This window comes from Diadema antillarum, unplaced genomic scaffold (assembly GCF_040938485.1).
Source record: "Diadema antillarum isolate AM-2024a unplaced genomic scaffold, OU_Dant_1.0 seq00000217_RagTag, whole genome shotgun sequence".
NCBI lineage: Eukaryota > Metazoa > Echinodermata > Echinoidea > Diadematoida > Diadematidae > Diadema > Diadema antillarum.
Genome location: NW_027271272.1, coordinates 2,818,867 through 2,842,222, shown reverse-complemented (window position 1 = coordinate 2,842,222; position 23,356 = coordinate 2,818,867). Strand labels below are relative to the sequence as shown.

Genomic DNA, 23,356 nt, shown 5'->3' with positions numbered 1-23,356 from the left:
AGCACGAAAACAGAAGAAGAGCAGTGGATGTATATGGGGCTGTGAGCCGGCTACTTTAACGGTTGCAGCATCGACGGGGGATGAGTTGATCCCCGAGATTTCCTGCGGCGCTGATGAAACAATAGAGCGGCAGGAAACGGGGATAAGCATTTAGGGAGCTCTGCAAAATAAACATTTTCTTTTCCCTCAACTCCTACCCCACCCCTTTCTTCTGTGCTCTTCTTTTTTTCTTCTCCCCCTTTCCTCCCGTCGCTAGAAGAGAACGCAAAGAAAATCGGTGGGGATTTGTGCAGATTCGTGCAACATCAAAACAACTTCCTGCGCGCCTAAATGCGTGTCGTTATGCAGAGGAAGTGACGGCTTTCGGAGTGCAAAGCCAGCTGCCTTGTTCAGCACACTTTTCCCTCTTTGGTGTAGCACCAATCTTGGGAGGAATGAAATAAAAAAGCCCATCAAATCACACCGTGGCATTTTTCATCGGGGATATAAATGACTAGACCCTTATTAGTTGACGAGTGTAGGATATACTGGAGGCATTGGAGATTCTTCCTGTTGTTTTAGCCGGCGATGGAAAATGTTTTGAAGATACTTTATCACGCTCCGCCATTTACAACTCCCATTCTCCACTAATCCGTTTGGCAGACTCTGTTTTATACAACATGATGCTGCACTGTCTCATGGTTTGTTTTCAGCACTTATCAAGTGCTCTATCTTGGGGGACCATTATAGCTCAAACTCTCTAGTTTAATCTCTACTTCCCCCCCGACAAAACTTATAATAAAGTTGGCAACCAAAAAGGGAAGAAAGAACTAAAGCCGGTGCTTTAAAATCATGATAATATGTCGCATCTCATAAAACATTCAATGTAGATGTCGACTTCATTTGGCGTTTTCATGCTTGTTCATGTTCCGCAGCGCCATTGCATGGACAGTGAACAATGTTTCATCGCATCCGATCGCCTGCATTCGTCACGTTTTACCGGTGTCATGCTACTGAGAGCGCTCTTCAAATTGGCAATAAGGATGTGGCATCATGAATATTAAGTGTCGAGAGACAAGACAATCAGAGAGAGAGAGAGGGAGAGAGAGGGAGAGAGCTGTGGATTAAACCAACTTCAGACGAATTCCTAGGGTAGGGAAAAAAACCAATGCACACACACGGAGGAAATTATGTGAGAAAGGATACATTTTATGACATCATAAGGTGAAGAATGAAATAATACCTGGCAGTGATGAATGCAGATTTTCAAGAATTTCATGCTCTCCGAATTTTATTCCTCCAGGAAATGAGTTTTTCCGTTGCCGACACAACATGCCGGGTCATGACTTTAGCTATTTGTTTGCAGTTTTCACTGAGGGTAGACAGTGATTCTGAAGTCTTTAATGTTCAGATTTGACATCATTTTCAGACTGCGAGATTAACACTTTTTGATTGTGTTGTCTTTATTTATTGATATGTTTTGAATGCCACTGTAGTCACCTGGATTGTGGGTTTGTTTTCATTTTTTTTAATGACTTTCTGAAATGAGAGGCACATCTAATTGAGGCAGTTGTGAGACATGAATTTTATATTTTCATTATTATATGATTCTACTTTGTCAGTATTGCAAAGGTAATTTCCCCCATACTCAAAAGGTTATGCCAGCCATTGAATTTGGTGGTTGGATGGCACATGCATTTTCAAAACTCTTCCACACAAATTTTATCGTACACAAAGTGTGTATTTGACATGATTAATGCATCATTTCCTTCAGATATCAAGATCCTTGGGAGTGTATATCAAGTGGAGAATGTTATGAATAACTGGGGTTGGGGGTTGGAGGAGGGGGAACATTTTGAGCAGAAACCTTGGCTGCCTTTCCATGACAATCAAAATTTACATCACCGTACAATCATTTTAATAGCTGTGCCATGTACTTATGTATGCATATATACACATGAGAAGATCCCTACGCATGTGACCCATTGCAACTTCGGTCAGACCTCTTTTAGTGCCCCCACCTGTGTGCAGTGGTCACCTGCTCTATGCAGCCAGTATGAATTCCTCTAGAGCAACATAATGCTTTGAGAGCCATGCGTATAGCAGTCACCTGAAGAATATTTTGCCCATGCAGTCACCTAATTTGTTGCCCCATTGGACAGTATTTTGCTGTGTACAGTGGCCACAGGCTGCAGAAGCAGCCTTACATGTCAGCATAGGAGGTTATTTCTACCTGTACCAGTGCTTGGGAATTTCACATGAAAGCCATTCTTTTTCTTGTTTGTTTGTTTGTTTGTTTTTGTAATGACCAGTCAAATTGTAAGCTGAGAGTGAAAGAAAACTTTGCGATACCTGCATCGGTTTTTCCTTGATTTATTTCTTGAATAAGTCAGTTTTTGATGAAGCCTGAAATGACCCTTTTGCAATTGTACACGTGTCAGATACATAGGCCCTGATATCTCTATCAAATATCATGTCATGAAATCAAATAGTTGTGAATACTGATAGCAGACAACCTGTGTACTGTGGTCACCTGTTTGCAAAGACCACTGTCTCTGTTACCCCTTATGGGTCCCCATGTGCAGGTTTACCTCGCTCACTGCAGCACGCTTCTATTTAATTTCAGTCTGAGTGAATGCTGGCCCAATTCATTATTTGAATATTATCCGCAAAAGTCTCTTGTGTCTTGAAAAAATGTCCTCTCTTTTCTGCGTGCAAATATTTTGAATTCTTGTCTGCCCTCAGTCAAGAGATTAAGAAGAGGCTATTGGATATCGCGATTTTTCGTAGCGCCTCGACAGCGACGTTAATCCCAGACCAGATGGGGTCATGTAACCCGTCAGCATTACAGGTTTCGCTGGAGGAGAAAAAGACGGAAAACAGGAAAGAAAACAAGTAAAATGCAGTGTGCAGACAAGATAGATTTTCCTTTCTGCAAACTAATCCCTTTGAGGTTCTCCCACATTGCAAGTTGTCATCGATGAACAGTTCCTTTTTTTTCTTCTACTTCTTCTTCTTCTTCAATTCATGGATCAGCCCTCCTGAGCTGGCAGTAAGTTGTAAGCCCGTGTAGATGGCTCAAATTAGGAAAGAAAAAAAAGAGAGAGAAAGTCTTGAATGTGATCTCTTACAGAATTGTACTTTTTGGATTTAGGACGAGTCTGCCGTTGGTTCTTTCCCTCTCTCTCTCTCTATCTTTCCTCATTCTCTATCTTCCCCCCCCCCCCCCCCCCCACAATAAAGAGAGTATTACAAATCTTGGGACACGATTATTTCTGTCTTCCTAGATATAAGCTGTCGTGAATCATATCTATTGAATCAAAGAAACAATTGAATTCTCCAATCATGGAGGAATCTAGAACCTTGTAAGAAATGTCTATCACTCAATGTTCCTAATAAAGCCTTTTTTTTTTGTGTTGATATTTTTTCCCACACACAATCATCATGACCACACTCTCCCATAAGTATTCAGCAAATGAATAAGCCATTGTCAACAGGGTTATTTTCACACCTTAAGTTTTAATGAAAATGCATTTTCATTTTTAGTAATGACTGGAAATGCTATTGTGTTCATTGTGACATTCAGAGAAAACCCTTTTGGGAATTAATGATGGAATCCCCCCTTGTATTATATGATTTTTTTTTCCCCAGGTACACCTTTAGCCAATGTTAACTTCTATTCTTTCTGTGAGGCACTTTCAAGAAATCATGAAGCTATTTCTGTTTCTGAAACTATTGCTTTTGTCATAGTTAGGATTGACTGTATGGATGGGACATATTCATTCATTGTCATGTTTGGTCTTGGGGTTTTTTTTAACGTGTGTATGGGTATAAGCCAGTAAATATGATTGGCACTGACACCCTAATATTCCTTTGCAATGATCGGTATTGGCCAGGTGTCAGTCAAATCAAAAGTCTGTGGCACGTTGCCATGGTAACCCTCCTGAACAACACTTCTTTGTTGTAGTGGGTAGCATCGTTTATACAGCATTACGCATTTGCTGGATGACATTATTCAGACAAGCAAAATCATTTCTGTGTACCTCAGCGAATATCCACCTTATGCTTTGGTCGTTTGTTGCAGGCCTGGTACAAGTTTGTAATCAAAATTTTCTTCAAGACAATCTTGCCACCATTTGTTATGCAGAGACATATTTCCCTTTAATTCTGAAATGCCACAGATGTAAAGCTAGATTCAGTTAATTACAAAGAGCAAAAGGGTTCCAGTGCGACTGTTTATATTGTCTTTCGCCTATGAATAAAATTTGTTCGTAAATGAACTGTCCAATGCTTGGACCATTTTTAGTGCATTCATATGAAATTCCCTCTCAATATTTTCTCATTGTGGATAATCCAGAAAAGAAAACAAAGGTTGTGTTGAAGTTTTTTTTTTCTAGGGATTTCCATGTGTATGTTTCTTCAAATGATGCACATGGTGTTTGTCAACTTCAGGCACACTCCTACTTTTCTTCAGTATGCATATGATAGTTATGTTTTGTCATTTTGCTGAGACACGGTAGCTTGTGAGGAGAACAAACCACTTTGCGTTTCTGCATCCACTCCATGTGAGAAGGAAAAGTTATCATGGCATTCCAGTGGATAGATATGTTGTGAAACACCCTTGTTTTTTTTTTGTTTTTTTAATAAGTACTAATTCTCACTTGCTCAAAATACTGTAATTGTAGCTGAAGTTTTTTTTTTCCCACATCTGTATGAGTTGTCACCTGATTGGTCAAGCTTATTTGTGAGCTTTGAGCAAGATGTACATTTTTTTTTAATAACTTGTGTGACCTGACTTCCAAAGCAATAATCCTTGGAAGCAAAAGTTTGAAAGGCATCTTTCATCTTTTAATTAAAGTCATGATTTCACTCTCCACTAAAAACAAACAAACAAACTATTCTTCAATTAGCTGCATGCAGCACAGTGGGAATGAACTTGCAAATTAGCAGCATGTGGAGGGCGACTGAAAGCAGATCTGTTCGTCGGATAAATCTGGCCAAATGATATTAATGATGTTTAATTATGGAAGCGATATCAACGAAATTTGATTTTCCAACCTTGCTATGCCCCCCAAAAGAAGTCATTAGCGAATTCCAGGAGAGCGTATTATTGTGGATTTTCCTATTAAGTCCGCCTGCACCAGCCTTTTCTTTTTTTCTGAAAGTGACTTTTTGGTGTATTAGCCATCCAGCAGCAAGTTTTGGTGACACAATCTCTATTCTGCCCCTGTGCCGATGCCAAAAACCGATATCTCGTTCGAGGCATCGAGTGTTGAAATTTGACGAGGATGCGCGCGGCGCTGACCACGTCGGCTTTATTTCGGGATTCGGCAATCTTCAGTTTGTGGTCATCTGATCCGCGGCTAATTTTCATCGAAGACTTGTTCGCTCGTGGTAGTGGCAGCTTCTGTTAAGTTAAGAAGAAGTTCATCTTACTTCTTCCAGAGGGAGGGAGGGAGTCATTCAGATTTTCAGTGACCAAGTTTAGACAATATAACTTTAATGATCAAAATTCGCTTTGCTAATACAGTAAAATCTTCACACTTACCAAGAACAACTGCTTCGGATTATCTACAAATTACTTGCAAATACAGATGATTTTAGCCTGTTGTAGTACTGTATTGTCAGCTATAGTACAATTTGATTTTTTTTTTTTTTGATTTTTTTTTTTTTTTTGGTTATTGTGATCTGGAGGGGGAGAGGATGCAAGAATGTAAGTATTTTTTTTTTTTTGTTTAAATGACACCAACAATGCAAAAAAAAAGAAGAAGATTGTCAGAACATGTCCTGGCCATATTCACTAAGACAAGTGCAGTTGCTATGATGTTAGTGAAAGAACTATGACATGTATTTTTTTAGGAAGTTGTCTCATATGTTATGCCTGCATTTTCTCTTGTTTTGTTTTAGGCTGTCTAAATAACAAGTAGTGTAGGCCTGGCAGCAATACAACATTAATCTGTATGGCTGGCTTACAGGAACAGGATGGTACACATGTAGTCTCCAGATTAAAATTTGAATGCAATGCCTCGTAGAGATTAGTACAATCAGAGTACCCCAGGATTAAAAACCTGAACCTGTGATTATGGTGCACAAATCCTTCTCTGCTCTTTATTTCATATTTCAGTTTGAGATATCAATTCTGTTTTTACCTCCCATGTGTTTGTGTTTGTAAATCTAGAATGGGTAGGTGATGTGAAGAATTCAATTGTTCTTACATGGCGGCAGCTTGTAGTAGTCTGATAAATGAGTAGGAAATTGCTCATTGGCACTTTACCAAACTTATGCTTGTTGAGATCTCTTCTTTTTTTTCGGGGGGGACTGGTGGGGGGATCTTGTTCTTGGGATAATCACAGAGGCTACACAGAATGAGGTGCCAAAATCGCCATTTCTTGGCAAGTTTCGCACTTGATTGCTGTACAATCAGTCACATGAGTGTCTGCTCAAGGGCATGTTAACATTTTACAGCATTTTTTTTTTTAAAGTCCCGTTTGACATGGCTAATCTTGGTGATATACACATCACTTGATCTAGACTATAGCAGAGTTGTGTTTGGATGCCTTCAATGTAGGTGCAATAGCCAGAAAAGTGAACATGAGTTTCAAGATCCCATAATGTTTTATTTTCTCTTATTTGCAAATGTTTTTAGTTTGTAATTACTCCGCTTGTATAGTGTGGACCAAATCTATGTTCCATATCTTTGTTTTTCTGCACAGGGTTTTTAAAGCTTTTAGTGGTTCAGGCTCATTAGACCATTAATGTCTGTATAAAATGCAATTAGTTAACATTACTAAACTTTGTAGTGTGTAAGGGGGAGTTTAATTGTGTGATTTGGAGAAGAAGCTTGAGGTAAGACTGTTGAGGTGGGGGGGGGGGGGGGGGCTGGATGAGGGAGGGATCATGTTTTTGATTGACAGTCATTTTATTCAATTGTCCATTGATGATTTGCTGAGCAAGCATTTCCTCAGTAGTCTGCACTAAAAGATTTTGATTTTTGTGGGGTTTGATGTGAAATGTGCTGTTTAACAATAGTTTTTAATTCAAAAAGAGCTAGATTGCTATGTCCTACATGCTACCAAAGTCTCGTGTACTGTATTGATGATTTAATTTGTGGGTCAGATTAAACTGGGCGGAGACCTCAACAGGGCGAGCACAATTGAATTACTTTACGTGGATGAATTAAGAGTGTAGTAACAAGGTGCTTTGTTGCCAATTTACGTTTGGCCTAGTTTCTGAATTGTTTCAGAATCACTGATCATAGCTTATATTTCAATACTCTGTAGACTTTATGATTTGCTCTGAAATACAGTATCTAAGTTATTTCCATTATCTAAATGTGTTTAGCGTATTTTTTTTTTTTGGATGTGTTCATATTCACAATACGGACAGTTACAGTAATACCTATTCAGTGCACTATCGGACATTGAAGTATTGTTGGTTTATATGTTTAATTGTAAATGATTTGTGAAGGAGATATAATGACAGCACTTTATTGGCACTTTTGTTTCTTAATTTCTCAGACTCATTTTTCAACTCAGTTTGGGTAGTTGTTTGCCTCATGTATGTTGCCCTCGTACACAGGTCATCCATCTCAGACAATCTGTTACATCTAAACTCACTCTCTGCTAATCCCTTGGTAATGATGTGACAAATTGTGAACAATGGAATGTAGTTAATGATACCAGAATGAAAGCAGTCATGAGACTCTGAATGTTGTTTTGTAACAGGCATCTCTGCCATCACTCCGCTACGAATTCATCATTTTTTCGATTGCTGTGCCAAACATTTAAATAATCAAACAGCACACAGGCAACAAAGAAGGGATGTCCTAAGCTGCAGACCTATGGGGCAGCTCAATAGTGCCACTGTGCTGTGTAGCAGGGCACAACATTAGTGCTGGTCTGGCATGGCCACTAAAAATTGATGACGGGGCCACCAAACTTCCAAAAAGGCTTATCTTTGGGTGGCCCGATCGGGCAACTAAGATTCAGAATGGATTGCTATCTTTCCTTTTATTTCAGGCCACTACATTTCAGTTTGGGTCAGCAAAATTTCAGATTTAAAGATTTTCAGTGTTCCAAATGGGCCACCTGAGAAAAAAAATAGTATCGGGCCCTGCATGTAGTGTTATGTGTGATAAAGAATGTCACTCACTGAGTTTGTAGTAATTTAATTTTTGTTCACCTCTGTGCACTTGCAAAGTGTTCAATTAAAGCTCAAAAAGTATTATATGCACGATTGTGTGATCTGGGTAGCTGACTGTGCAGCGAATGATCACTCATACATTCTGGAATTTAATTCAAATTAATGGACCAGTCCCAAGTAAATCAAAACTATTCATTGATTTCTGGTGTTTTTTTTTCAGACTGTGCCAAAGATTGTGAAAGTTGCGAAAGCATCTGCAATGGGTAATAGGACATTGGACAAATTAATCACATTATCAGTGTCTTTTGGGGGCACTGTAACTGTACAAGAGACCTCCGGATACCTTTTGTCAAAAAAATGGTGCATATTGACACAAGTTTTGAGCTCTCTCGTGTTCTTTCAAATACATCCGAAACTGAAAGAGAGAGAAAGTTATTTATATATTATAGATATATATATAAACATATATATTTCTCTCTCTCTCTCTCTCTAAGTTTCGGATGTATTCATATTATAAAGTTTATATTTTTCCCCAAGGAGGGGGGGGGTTATAAGTTTTTCAAAACTTCATGAACTGATAATGACATGTAATGATGGGGTTCCTACAGAGCAAAGTCCCTTTACAAAACATAAGGTATTAAATTCTATGTGCTCTCAGCATTTTGTGTATGTTTCCATTGACATGCATGATGAGGCAGAAAAGAAACCAGGGGGATGTTTCACAAAGCTGTTCTTAAAGTTAAGAAGGACTTACGTGCGACTGGTGATCAGTTCTTGTGTGCTATACTTTATCAGAATCGCAGTAATTCAGCACAAGAACTGATCACCAGTCGGTCTTAAGTCCTTCTTAACTTTAAGAACGGCTTTGTGAAACACCCCCCCTGATGTGGAGTTGAAAAAAAAAAGAATGGTCCTGACTCACAGCTGCTGATGTCAGGCACTGAGATCCATCCTTGTTCTCTTATACTGAAGGATACAGTATTTCGGTTTCTTAGAATCTCCCTGTAGTTTGCTAATTCCACACTTATGCTAGTCTCACCCTAAAATTCATGCATTATTGATGTTCCTGCAGCCCACCTTATAGCAACAGAGAGAGGGGGAGAAGGTGAAATAAAAAGCAAGTATGCGACAGAATGTCGGATCAAACTTATAGTTTCAGAATTTGTTTTGAATATTTGACAGCTTTCATTTTCAGAATGATTTTGTTGCACACAGTGCCAGCCATAGACCAGCTGTCTGGTGAAAATTCTGGTCAAGTATTGTAGTTCCTTAATTTTGCTTTGTCATGTTGCATATATGCTTTTTAGTTGACCGAGATGTGCTTAGAAATCTTGTCGCAGCCAAATAGGAATTTTCCAAAGTTCTATGGAATTTATAAATGCATTTTAGTTGGTTGCGTAGCTGCTGAGTATGAATTTGATTGTGTTGAGACAAATCACTTTTTGAACAGATGATGGTATGATTATTTTTATCTGCAATATGTATTGCAACATATGAGGACAAGCATTGTGCTTGTACTTTTTCTTCTTTTGACCTACAAGAAAAGGTCAATGAAAAAAAAAGTTGGAGCTGAACTGATATGAAGGGGAGAAATTTTTACTATTTTTCTTCTTTTTTTTTCTTGTCTAGACTAATGAGATATAGTACATGTACAGGTAATATTATGTAACATAGAGTTTTTTTGAAAATGATGAAATAGATGTGTTAATACACACTGCCAAATTAAATGCACTATAGACAGAGAAAAATAAATACTGGCAAGAATGGTTTTATTTGTTCGGTGAAAGGGAATGAGAGAGACAGAGAGAGAGAGAGAGAGAGAGAAAATGTTTTTTAGTGACCATTGCGCAATTTATTTGCGTACATGCACGGGTATAGAAATATATGTGTATCAGACATATATGCACCTGCTTTGTGGGCCATTGCACAGAAAGCAAGAGGGCCGTAAAAGGTTGTAAACCTAACAGAAGGTGCCTGAGAAAAAATTGTTAACAAGCGATTCCCCCAAGAGTTACAGCAAAAAAAAAAAAAAAAGAAAAGAAAAGAAAAGTGTAAAGTGAAAAGAGAAAGAAAGAGAGAGAGAGTGTGTGTGTGTGTGTGTGTGTATGTGTATGTGTGTGTGGGCGCGTGATCAGGATCAGGAATATAGTTCTGTATGCATGCCCACCCATGACGTCACAGCATAATGAAAATTAAAAAACAAATTCTTTGAGTTGAGAAAGAGTTTGAGATGTGTAATATATATATATTATATATATATATATATATATATATATATGTAATATATAAAGATTGAAAAAGAGAGGGGAGGGAGATAGACAAGAGGTGGGGTGTGTGAAAATTTCGGGGCCCTCACAATAAAGCACGGAATATTGACATAGGGGAGTTTGCGGCGACAATGACATGTCCATGTATCTGAATTTGATTTTGTGCTCAACCACTGCATATCTTATGCAATGAACTAGTAGCTAAGTACTATCATAGGGGTTGAGGTTTGCCGTCAGCCAGACGTGGAATAAAATGTATATGCGACCCGAGGTCAATATGATGTAATATGAGACCCCACATAAATGACACTGCAAAAACACACCAGACACATAAGTGAACATGCAAACGAGCAGAAGAGTGAAAATATAATGTACATTATATTCTAATGCCGAAAGAAAAAGAACTCCTTTACTTTACCACGTTTTTCGTTAAACGTACGCATACATATTTTAAAACATTGTTGTATGTTTCACTAAACCATAGAAAGAACAAATGATGCTCTCTTTTTACATAAAAAAGCTCATTCTGAATATTCAAATTCGCTTATATGGGCAAACTAGTTCATAAAAGGAGCATTGAAATTAAACCTGTACGATGTCCATTAAAAACACACTATACTTGAACTGTATTTTAGATTGATTGTTAAAAACGTCTACAATTAATGTAAATCACACAATAAGTCAAGATGATGAAAAATAAATATGTAGAATGAAGATCATCTAAACAATTTGAAGATCTTATGAAAACAAAGATGTCAAATGAAGATTTTAAAGACAATTTGGTGATCATGATGAAAATAAAGATGTAGCTTAAAGATATGCAAAAAAAAAATATTGCGATGATTATACTGAAAAGGATTGTTATTGAAGTTCACTGAAAATGTTGGGAAATAGAAAAAATGGGTGTACAAATAGACAAAATGTTGATGCTGACCATGATGATGAAATCTAAGATAAAAATTACAAGTCGTATTCAATTATTAACTGGACAAAATCTATCTTACTTATATACAATATGTGTAGGCCTGTGTGTATTACCAGCTTACGAAATTGAATGCCAAGTTGTGAAAATCAATAGCTCAAAAACGAAATTGAAAATGCTTTGAAGAGCTAGACCATTTAATCGCACTAATTTGAATGCACAAATTTTGAAAGTCATGCCCAAACACGAAATCGAGTGTTAACATCCAAAGTTGAACTCGATACCGTTGATTTTGGTGCCTTAAAGGGATGATACAGTATTGGTGGAGATGAGAATTGGGCTTAACTTTTTGCGAGATACCAAGAAAACACTTATGATATAGTACAGAGCATACTATTTTAAGAGGAATTCAAAGTTTATTTGATGGAAATCGGGTTTGGAATGACTGAAACATCCAAAAACAAAGTAAAACAAAGCGATCGTAATAAAGTGTGGGTCCCACCCTGTATTTTTTTTGGGGGGGATATCTCAGTCATTTCAAAAGCAATTTTCATCAAATAAACGTTGAATTCTTCATAGAATTACATGCTCTTTCATGTTTCATAAGAGATTTCTCATTATCTCACCAAAAAATGTTAGAAACCTGAAATTAGGTCTCAACCAAAACTATACGATCCCTTTAAAAGCACTACGTGAAATCGTTGCACCGAAGTCACTCCACCGCTACAAACACGAATTTGAATGCGCATAAAACGAAAAGGGATAGTTTTCCGAAAGACCAAGTGTTCAGTTCGGACAATTAACGCAAACCAATGTTACATTATGTAGGGTTTTTTTAAAATATCTAAATACATATTTCTTTCTTCGCCACCTCGAACCTTAAGACGTAGGAAGTTATAGTTCCAGTTTTGTGATATTGACTACAATAATTCACTGTCCTCTGAGATTGTTGGGGGGGGGGGGGCTTTGAAAAATCTTAACAGTGTTTTCCAAAAATATTACATGTTCTTCTTTGTTAGGTTCCTTTTAGAGTGGTCTGTTGCTCCGGATGAACAAACAAACCCCATTTTCATTTGATGTACACTGTACCAGAATGCGCAAAGTTGCTTTTACGGGTTCCAAAGTGAACATTCTTATTTCTGCCAAGTGGTCATTGCCCCATTCACCAACTCCTCGATTCTGATTGGTCGATTCCGAATAGCCAATGACAGCGCTTGGTCAGTATTCAGTATTATTCAATTCTTTGCGTCGCGGTATCTTACCTTTATATATTCTGCAAGATTCTGCAAGTGAAGCTCCGTAACGTCCACCCAACAAACAGCTCAGATAAACATTAAAGTTCGTGTTTACCTTTGGGAGCAGTGATTTCAAAAATGTTCAAGATATCACATGTGATGCATATGCTAGGTTTGTTGCACCACAAAACATCCTACCATATGCATGATATAAAATTTTCGCAATAAAGCCTAGAATGTAAGTAGATATCAGTATTTTTCTCAATAAACCGCCGTACTGTAGACGGTTTAGTCTGGACATATTTTTGTTATAACTATTGTTCACATTTTTTATGTCTAACAATATACTTAACATCGATTTTACTGATTCAAATTTTTAGTGGTTGCTTCTATCCCTAACTCACATTTTAGAACTATTTTGAAGCACTAATGCTGTGTTTTTGTTTCATCTGCAAATAATAGTAAATTATGCCTTTAATAGAAAAAGTATAAATATGCCTTTCTGTGTCTTTTTTTAATTCCAATAAAACTTGAACTCGATTACGATTTGGAAAGACACTCCCCTCCCCCTTAATGTGTAACTGATTATTAATATTGATAGACTGTAGACACTCGAGTACAAATCTGAATAGATATCTACATGACATTATGCGAAAAGACTTGGGAAACTGAAGGAACAATTAGTTTGGGTGAACAATTCAAGTCAAAAATCAATGAATACAGTTGCTTTGCCTTGGACAGATTAGACGGAACATAATAATCAAATGAATGAACATTATTATACTAATATTAACTCATGATTTCACATATAATTAGGGGCTTAAGCTTGTCATCACAGGGAACACAACCAATACAATCGCTATTGTTACCTTGACGGATCAGCGGGTAATGATCGAATAAACTCAAAATAACTGCGGTGAGTATGTTGCTATATACAAAGACTTGAAATCTGCCAGATCACGTGCATGCAGATAAATAGAGACGAAAGAAACATTAGCGATTAGAGATTTAGCGGATATCATCAATCTAAATTTAGTCTCGTCCTTTAACAAACTGCGATGAATCATACTCATACCACCAGACATCTGTACATGGTAGTATAGGACATTGTGTTGTTTCATATAGTTTTTCTTTCACTTTGTTTCAATTTATTCATTTGCTTATTTTCCCCTCACTTCTTAGGGGTGTAAGGATTTGATAAGCATTTTTTTTTCCTAGGGAAATGGCAAAATCGACCTATACAAAGATGAAAAGGTTTTCAAAACATAATACATGTGTAAATACATGCACGCATACACATAAAACAATTCTATGCTCTCTAACCGTTCTGTTAGCTTCTAATTCAATGTCCAGTTAAAATTGAAAATATAAAGTATGGAAACTATTACAAAATGGTAGAACAACATTGCATGAATATTGTACTCTGTTAAAATAACGGAAAAAGAAAATAGACATCGACCGACATAATAAACATAATAAAGACGAACAAATTAATTCCTGTCATCACTTATTTCATACATCTACGATTTGCTTGCATATCTTTAGATCTGTTCGACATAAGATGTTTATGCCCTGGACAGAATTAAATGTTTAAGTACACAAAGATGATTATGTAATTGTTATATACAGTGTACATGTATTTACTCCACGTTACGCATTAATGCAAACCAGTGCCGGAAAATGCTCCCTCTCTTGCGCCGTTCTGTGGGCGTCGGTTGCACTGAGCAGTCGCTAGTTAGCGACTGAAAAGACCGTGTAAGTAGTGATGGTAATAACGCTGTACGAGTTTCGAACGACGGGGTCGTGCAAGAACACGTCAAGCTTAAAGTGCTGACGTGATTTAGAAACAAGAACTCCCACTGTCCAATCCACGATGATGATGATGATGATGATGATGATGATGATGATGATGATGATGATGATGGTGATGGTGATGTTGAAGAAGTTCTAATTGTCATCGTCATTGTCATGCGTGTGTGCGCTATGTTGTTTTTTCTTAATTGAACTGCTCTTATTACATGTATTCACTTTTAAAACGGTGCATTATTTTGATGGGTTCCAACAGAACAGATCAATATAATAAAATGGTTCCAAGAGGACAGTTCACTTTAATATATAGAAGAATACAAAATACGTATCATAGCACGACGCAAATTTTGGTCCCTGAGTGTAATCAAAGTCACCAGGGGAAAATACACTAAACTGGGGCGGATGGGGGGGTGGGGGGGGGGGGGGGTGGGGGCGTGACTACTAGTAATATTTCTGGTGGCACTTCCGGGTTTTTATTTCATGTGTTTTTTCTTTTTATTTCTTTTGTTTTTCACGAAAAATAAAGGGGGCGTGCGCCGGTTGCGCCCCCCTCTGGATCCGCCACTACTAAACACATACACTCTTGCTAATCAAAGGGCCCCAACAATGACAACTTTGGGATCAAATACAATATTTCGACATCTATTTAATGTTTTTTGTGTTTTTTTAATAAATAATTTGCATATATTTGATATGTACCCACGAATATGAAAATAAAAAAAGAATGAATACTGGTATTTATGAAAGTCACACAAACTTTGATTGTTCATGCTGCGAATCAAGAAAAGGATATAAAACGAAAAGAATATGTCCATCATGATATTTAGAACTGCGTATAAAACCAAGATTGATATAAACCAAAAGGAAAATGATTAATGTTTCTCTGCTCGCATTTTTTAAATCATATTCCTTTCTCTTTATTCTAATTGTTTGTTATTTTCTAAAGATTGATTTGAATAGTTATTCGTTGATGATTACTAGTATTATTTACTTTATTCTTCGTTGTTGATGTTGCTGTTGGTTTGCCGTTTCGGGGAGGGGGGGGGGGCGGTAGGGCTGGGTGCTCGTGTCACCGTTCTAGATACCGATGATGCCAGTATGACATAATTGTGCATAATTGTAGGAAACATCATAGAATTAAAGGTCCTCTTGCAAAGTAGTATGTATCTTTACATTCTTCGTTATTCTCTACGAGATGACATGAAATTGGATTTGACGTATACGGGGCTATAATTGTTGCCAATTTGATGAGATTTTGTGGAAAACTGATTAAGGGCTGCCAAGTGCTCCCCTTGATCTTAATTTCATCGTAACGTGTAAAAAATGATTGTCCGTGGGAAGTTATCAATTTACCGAAGCGATTTTGGCGAAGGTTAAAGGACTTCGATATAGACGGATATTTTCTGCTGCCAAATCAATAAATCCGTATTGATATCGTAATCATTAGATACATTCCAGTATACATCAACTTCATTCAACGTAGAATTATCACTTATACCATTAATTATTTGCAAACGAAACAGGAAGCAAAACAAAAGCGCGAATCTCATGGTTCTATGTCATTGGTAAGTGTGCGGTAGAATTTACTCTGTAGACTCAAGGGAAGGATTTCATTTTCATTTCATTTTCATTTCATTTTCATTTATCATCAGTTAGTGAGTCACGTTGACTTCAAGCTGTGTGTATAGTCCGTACGAATCGCTTCGATTCATGGTATAGATCAAGATTTCCCTTTTGCAAACATCACAAAAGTTTGTATGGTTGGAAAAATAATATTTCCCAACATCACGAAAGTTTGTATGGTTGAAAAAATTATATTTCCAACATCACGTGAAATCTTACACGGTATAATACGCCTCACGAGTAATAATTTCTAGGGAAAAAAATAAAAAACATACAACCCCACGCATGTCAATCGAGAATACACTTCCCTTTTGCAATTTTGTACCAAAAATAGCAACTGATTTTCTTTTTTTTTTCCCGGATTCGAATAACTTCACTGCAAATCAATTACAAGGTATATTTATTCCACCTCCATCATAGAGAAGTTTCCGGTTTTATTATTCCGAGGAGAGTTCTCTACGATATACCACCTTATGAAAAGAATCAAATTTTCGTCTTGTAGCAAAAGCGACGCACTATACGACCTGGTTTCAAGCGAATTGTGATTATTGGACGAAATAATGAATATGTTGGAACCATCAACAATGTTCTGAAGCTTCTGATAATCTTCTTTGTTTTTCTATCACACACTGTAAAGAAACCCATGTGTGAGGTGTTGTGTAATAGTGTATTCGTGATTGGTTTGTCAGGGTTCCCTTGCATCGATTGCAAGGTCTGTCCCGTCGGGCTCAAATTAAGGCTTTCTTTGGACTGCGGCCGAGGCGATTATGGTTGGTGGTGATTTCCAAGTCCACGAAGGTTGTACACAACATTTTCAGAACGTTCGTTGCAACAACTGCTATATTGATTGATTAAGGAGACCCTTCTAAAGTTTGAGATTTCACGCTTCATGTAGAGAAAAAGAAAATGAGAGAGAGGAGCAAACACAGTGACACATAATTATACACAAAATACACACACACGGGGAGTAAGAAAACATAGTGAGGGAAGTTCAACAGACTTACAGAGAGAAAAAAAAATTGTGATTAGAAGATAGAAAGGGAGAGAGAAAGAAAGTGAGATGATATATTTATAGAGAGGGGGAGAAGAGAGACAGGGACACGAAGAGAGCAGAGAAAGTGAAGGAAAGTGACTGATGGGGTGAATCGTTTAATTTTATCGGCACATTAATGTGTGTGCGTGTGTGTGTGTGCGCGCGCGCGTGTGTATTTTCACTTCAGACACAACGCGTGATCTTTGTACAATGTTTTGTTTTGTTTTTTGTGAATGTGAATTTTGTGGCACTGAAATTCGATGAAAGAAATTAAAAGAAAAAGTGATCGAACCGAGAATATCGGTGGCGTATAATCACGTGGCTCTTTAAGTCAGAGCGTTATTTCTGTCCCGCATGATTCGCGTGCTGTGTCGACATGGCTATTAGCAGGAGGAGATGTAAAATCTCATTTTAATGAAGTGCTGAGAGACAAAGGAATGAGCGAGAATGGAACCGACACGAACTAGGACCGGGGCATAAAACTGCTAAAGAACTGTGACCGATACGAAACCGGTATTTATCAACAATAAGGGACCGTCCGTGTATTTTTGACAAGTTTAAAGCCAGCTTTGTGGAGAAAAGACATCATATACATATTTTGATAAGCATCTGAATAACTGCTCTCCTGAAGAAAACGTATTGAAAATGATGAACTGAAATAAGTTATCATGACTATCATACCAACACATTCAAATCAAATCAAAATCAAAATCAAAATCAAACACACGTATCATATACACAGGCAGGCAGACAGAGAGAGAGAGAGAGAGAGAGAGACTTTTTTTTTGTTTTTCAATGATATTTTATTGATTTCATTCAAATCATTCATAAATCAACCCATTCTGGGTGTAACATGAACATAAAAACGGTACAAATGCCATTCAAAAGACAAATCCATTACGAACTATTTACTGCCAATCATCTCCCTTCAACATAACAACTCGATTATAAATCAATCCTACTGACCATTTCTTCACGAGAAAGTATTGACATGTACAAAAAATATATATATACATATCTTTGACTATGGTATACTTATACTGCCAATCATCTCTCTTCAACATAACAACTCGATTATAAATCGAGTATATAAGGGTATATACATAAAAAAGCAACAAAAATACGTTATACAAAACTAGAATGAAATCATTTCATTGAAAATCAAATCCCCATCCTCACCAACCCCGATGCACTCAAACCTATCCCACACCCCCACCACAACCCCAAACACATACATCCACAACTACCACACACATACACCCCAAACACCAACACACATACACACCAAACACCAACACACATACACACCAAACACCAAAACACACATACACACATACACCCCACACACAAACACACCCAAATGAAAACGACTTCCAAATGTTGATTGATACGTACAACATACAAGCGTGTAATGGGCCGTATGCAGAAAAGAATCGTCCGCCCGCACCCAAATACCGCTCCAAATACACATTCAAATTCATCAAACAAAACTCATCAAACTCGTTACTGCTGATAAAATCCTATAACCTTTATGCCAACAAAAACTTATCCCTCCCCGCGCGCGGCCAATGACACATTATATTGCCTTCACCACTGATAACTACACTGTACTAAAAAAAGAAAAAGAAAACAAAACAATACTTAAGCTCTCGTTTCAGAAACATTTTCCCATTTCAGCAAATGTAATCCCAACTTATTTCTTTTTATAGCAATTTCTTTTTCTTCATCCCGAAAACTTATTATTCTTTTACAAATTTCCTCCAAAGTAGGAATTTTTCCCTCCGACCTAGATCTAAAAATAATATATTTCAGAATAAAAATTATCGTATTATAAAATTTTACTTTTGGATCCCTTCCCGTAACACCAAAATGAACATCTCTCCACTCTATATTTCGAAGATCTGCCATCTCAAACCTATCTATCACTTCCTGCCACAAATTCTTTTAACATACACACAATCCCAAAATAAATGTTTATATGTTTCTACCGATTGCTCACAGAAAGAACACCGGTTATTTTGCAACGAAACCAAACTCAAAAAGATTTTCCTTTGTGTAAACAACTCCATGTAATAATTTATACTGAAATTCCCTACACACACACACACACACACACGTACACACACACACACACACACACACACACACACACACACACACACACACACACACACACAAACACACAAACACACAAACACACAAACACACAAACACACACACTATCGAGTAACATATATATCTTATCTCAATATGGGAACTCGTAATTCCAGACACTTCGTCAGGCGACATTTCACCTATATAGATATCTCCAAAACCTTTGTGTTTACTCCCCAGGTTTACTCACACTTCCCTTCCCCCATCCCCATATCTGCACCCTGTATATTTCACACTCAGACCCCTTCAGTTGTACCTTCCATTTACATGTGCACCTGTTCAAGAATTTGGATCCAGATAAAATATATAGAACGGGGCAAGACGGTGTGCATCACATTCTGTGCAACCTGTGTGGGTATTATCCGTCACATATAAAAAGACGCCCCTGTAATCTCTTGTATGACTCATCGAAAATGTACTCGACCTGACCAGCATGATTACGTCAGCAATTTGAATAATAAAGGTCGTAATATTATATAATTTTTGCCTGTGGCGAGATCGAGAAAAAAAAACTTTTTCATGTTTTCAATCATTAATCATGCATTCAAATATCTTTATTGATTGAATACATATACGTAAGAAAATAATTTCTCTTAAAGAATATTGATAATGTCATTAATGTCTTCGTCTTCTGGTGGAATGCAAACTAATTTGTAGTTCAGCCTTTCTTTTGATACCAGGTGGACCCTATACATCTTTTTGTGTCGCCATTTATATATATATATATATATATATATATATATATATATATATATATATATATATATATATATATATATATATTGAGACAAGGAAGGAAAAACTGACCAGAAACAATTGTAACAATAAACACGAGCGAAGAGAGTTAAGGGTTTGGGACGAACACCGATCTAGGGCTTTCAATAGCTCAGTCGGTAGAGCACCGGTCTAGTAATCAGGAGGTCTCGGGTTCGAATCCCGATGAAAACCCATTTTCTTTGCTCAAAGTTTTCGCTATATATATATATATAATCATATATGTATACATTCATAATATTCATAGATATATTGCATAGATAGATAAATAGATAGATAAACAAATGAAGAGATAGGCATATAGATCATGATCATATCACTATGGCAGTGAATCTATCGATTTGAATCCATTATCAAATTGATCTCTTGCCCTTGTTGAATTGACCATTCTTTATTTTACTCTATCACGTGATCTTCTTGCAGTGACAACAAGCGGCGGGAGTGGACTGATCAGGCTGTCCGCTGCACAGTCGTAGAGCTACTGAAGGACTTCAAGCAATCCAAGCTGGCCCAGATATGCCCCCTCTCACAGGTGAGGAGGCCCATAAAGTGTACTCTCTAAATTCCTTAGATTGGAAATCATTCTATAAGATTGTGGTGAGGGACCAATCTAAAATCAGACTGAGAAAGAATTGAGATTTTCAATCGAATTTTGGATTAGTCCCTAATCTTATTTTGGATTCGTCCCTCAACTCAGTCTAAAGAACTTGGAGAGTGGACTTTTGTTTTTAGCGTTAGACTCCGATCTTGATCGCTGTCATTTCGCTTTGACCTATTCAAGTGCTATTACAGGACAATAAATGTCATTGATGGACTTCGTGTTTGATTTTTTTTTTTCTGTATCTACATGTCACTGTAAAATATAATATCGCTGCATGCTCTCCCTTGGTATTTTGTTTTTGTTGTTATGATTGGCATCGTAGATTTGATTGTCATTGATACGGTGATATGAAATGATTATTTTGAAATGAATGATTGTGATAATTGGTGATATATCTTAGTATTAGAAATATAATTCATAATGTGTATATCGTTATATGCTCATGATGAAATTGAAAACGATTAAAGGAGCAAGCCAAGAATCGACTAGCATGCAGGTAAATAAGTGAATGGAAATTTTGTGAAGATGTATATAAAATTCATGTGCCCTGTATTTTGTGATCCGTTTTTCTTCCAGAGTATGATCTCGTATATAGCCAACGCCAAGTACAAGGCTTCCATCAGCACGGAAAAATGTCAGGAATTCGGCATCTGGTATGAGGATTTCAAGATCCAGAGAGTTAAGAGTGAGTTTGCGACGGCGTTAAGCTATATCGCAGATGTAGTTTCCCATCTTTTCTTAAACGGGTCTGGGGCAATTACCCCCTGGACAATTACCCCGCACCCTTCCCCTGGCCCTAATCCTAATCCTGAACCTAACCCTGACCCTAATTCAAACTCCAAACCCTAAACCTAACCCTAACCCTAATCTTTACTCTAACCTTACCACCAACCAGTATTTGGCAGGGGGGTAATTGCCCTCGATCTGGGGGTAATTGCCCGGATACGTTCTTAAACATCAATGTTATCAATGTTATAAACACCAATGTTATGTGAGCTCTTTATTTAACAGTCAATTTGCAAGTATTTCACAATTCACATCTATATCGGTCAAGTAATATCACTCACATCGCGTAGATTCACATGATGTCTACTTGTCTAGAAGAAGAAATCAGATTATGCTGATGCGTTCGAACGGTTTTCTGAAGTTCTCGCTCAAGAATAAAATTTTCCACCAATCGAGTGATCAAGCAACCAAGCAGTCGACCCCCAAACCAAGCAGTCGAGCCCCGGTTATTCATAACATTGGTTAATCCGTTTCCAGCGAGATTCTAATATCCCCATGCATCTTGTACAGGAATTGCACCATTCCCGAACGCAGTGACATTCAACATTCTTTTAACTGACTTTTATTAAACAAGCAAATCAATCAAAAAGCGTGCTCTCCTCTGGAAATCCCTCTCCAGCAGTTGATGACGCTCGTGCACTTTGTGGGGATAAATGTGCTTTACCCACCAAAAATTTGGAAAGAGTAGGTTTTGTATCCTTCACCTTCAAAGGACCCAAACTCTGTGATCCGTGACAATGGTGACGCAAGAATGATGTCAAATTAAAGCTGATGAGCCACTTTGTGTATCATGAAACATTTAACAAAAATAAAGCATGTATTCTTGCCATAGATGACCTTTGAACTTCGGTTATCTTTTTTTAATTATTATTATTTTTACGTCACTTTGCCTTTGTCGTGCTTTCTCCACCCAAATCCACGTTTCCTAACCCTATAGGTCCGGGCCAGATCGGTGAGCAGACGAACCACAAGATGAGTTTTCACACGGTCGAGGAGGTGCCTCTGCTACGAAATTGGTTCCTAGGCTGCCAGCACCCTACGGACGCGCTCCTACATGATTACTGCAACGTGCTCAACTCGCTCGGCGTGCGCTCCGACGGCCGAAAGCGGCCGGTCGAACTGGCGCACCTCAAGAACTGGTGGAAAAACGAGCGCGCCAAGCATCGGCGGCAGGCCCTGGTGTCGTGTAGCGGCGGCTCGCCGTCAGTCAAGCAGGAGCGCTGAAATCGGAGGCCGTCAAGCTCTCTTCCACCAAAGCATCGTATTCTTCCACTCAGGTCTCCAGTTTGATAAAGACATAATGTACGCCACAATGTCAAAGCGACTTGATGGAGGCTAAGCCAGAAGTACAGAGAACCTAATACTGTACGAGGATTGGATTTGCACTTACCTCGGTAGGAGAACCTGCGTTGCGGAAAGGAAATTCATTGCCAAATGCCAAACTGAAAAAAAAAAACTCTTAAAGAGTTGTAAGCTGTGATGTACATTGCAAACAATGGACGTCAATTAGTCAAGAAAATGAAGTAATGAGTGATCAACTCAATACAAGACAAAGGAGTCAATTTTAGTTTCGTACTGTCAGTTTCGCATGTACAAAAGAGCGCTGTTGCCCCGATAAAAGTTGAAAGATATCGCTAAACGGCGATGGAAAGTTAAAAACACTTTCCCAGAAAACCACGAACCGAGGACATGCCAAATATCACTGCTGTTATTCAAAATCAAGCCTCCGTTTTACATACAGTAATCATGAATATACATGGAGATTGTCATCTATTAAAACTGGAAGGAGTATGGAATATGGCTTTACGGGAATCGTCACTGTATTCTACGCATGCGTGACAGATCACTTACGTATGGGCATGATAGTGAGTGGATGTAGATGTGCGCTCTCTTCATAGGAAATGAATCGAGAAATTATTAAAAAAGACGAAGAAGAATAAATATCTGGAGAAAATGGTACCTGAATTATCAAAGACGACAGGCATGAATTACGTAGCCAACAACTGGACAAGTAGTATTTCTTAATATACT

General features: G+C 37.7%; 1 protein-coding gene across 1 annotated transcript; it reads left to right on the top strand.

The window, feature by feature from the left end:
* Nucleotides 1-2,800: 2,800 nt before the first annotated feature.
* LOC139729098 (uncharacterized) lies at nucleotides 2,801-22,549 on the top strand. The gene is made up of 4 exons (XM_071640021.1): nucleotides 2,801-2,874; nucleotides 20,362-20,470; nucleotides 21,116-21,224; nucleotides 22,263-22,549. Exons 1-4 carry the CDS (start codon nucleotides 2,801-2,803, stop codon nucleotides 22,547-22,549), a joined length of 579 nt encoding a protein of 192 aa, XP_071496122.1.
* The last annotated feature ends 807 nt before the right edge of the window (nucleotides 22,550-23,356 follow it).

Coding starts and splice junctions, on each gene's coding strand:
- LOC139729098 (XM_071640021.1), top strand. CDS start 2,801: ATGGGGTCATGTAACCCGTCAGCATTACAGGTTTCGCTGGAGGAGAAA. Junction 2,875..20,361: donor GAAAACAGGAAAGAAAACAA/GTAAAATGCAGT, acceptor ATCTTCTTGCAG/TGACAACAAGCGGCGGGAGT. Junction 20,471..21,115: donor AGATATGCCCCCTCTCACAG/GTGAGGAGGCCC, acceptor TTTTTCTTCCAG/AGTATGATCTCGTATATAGC.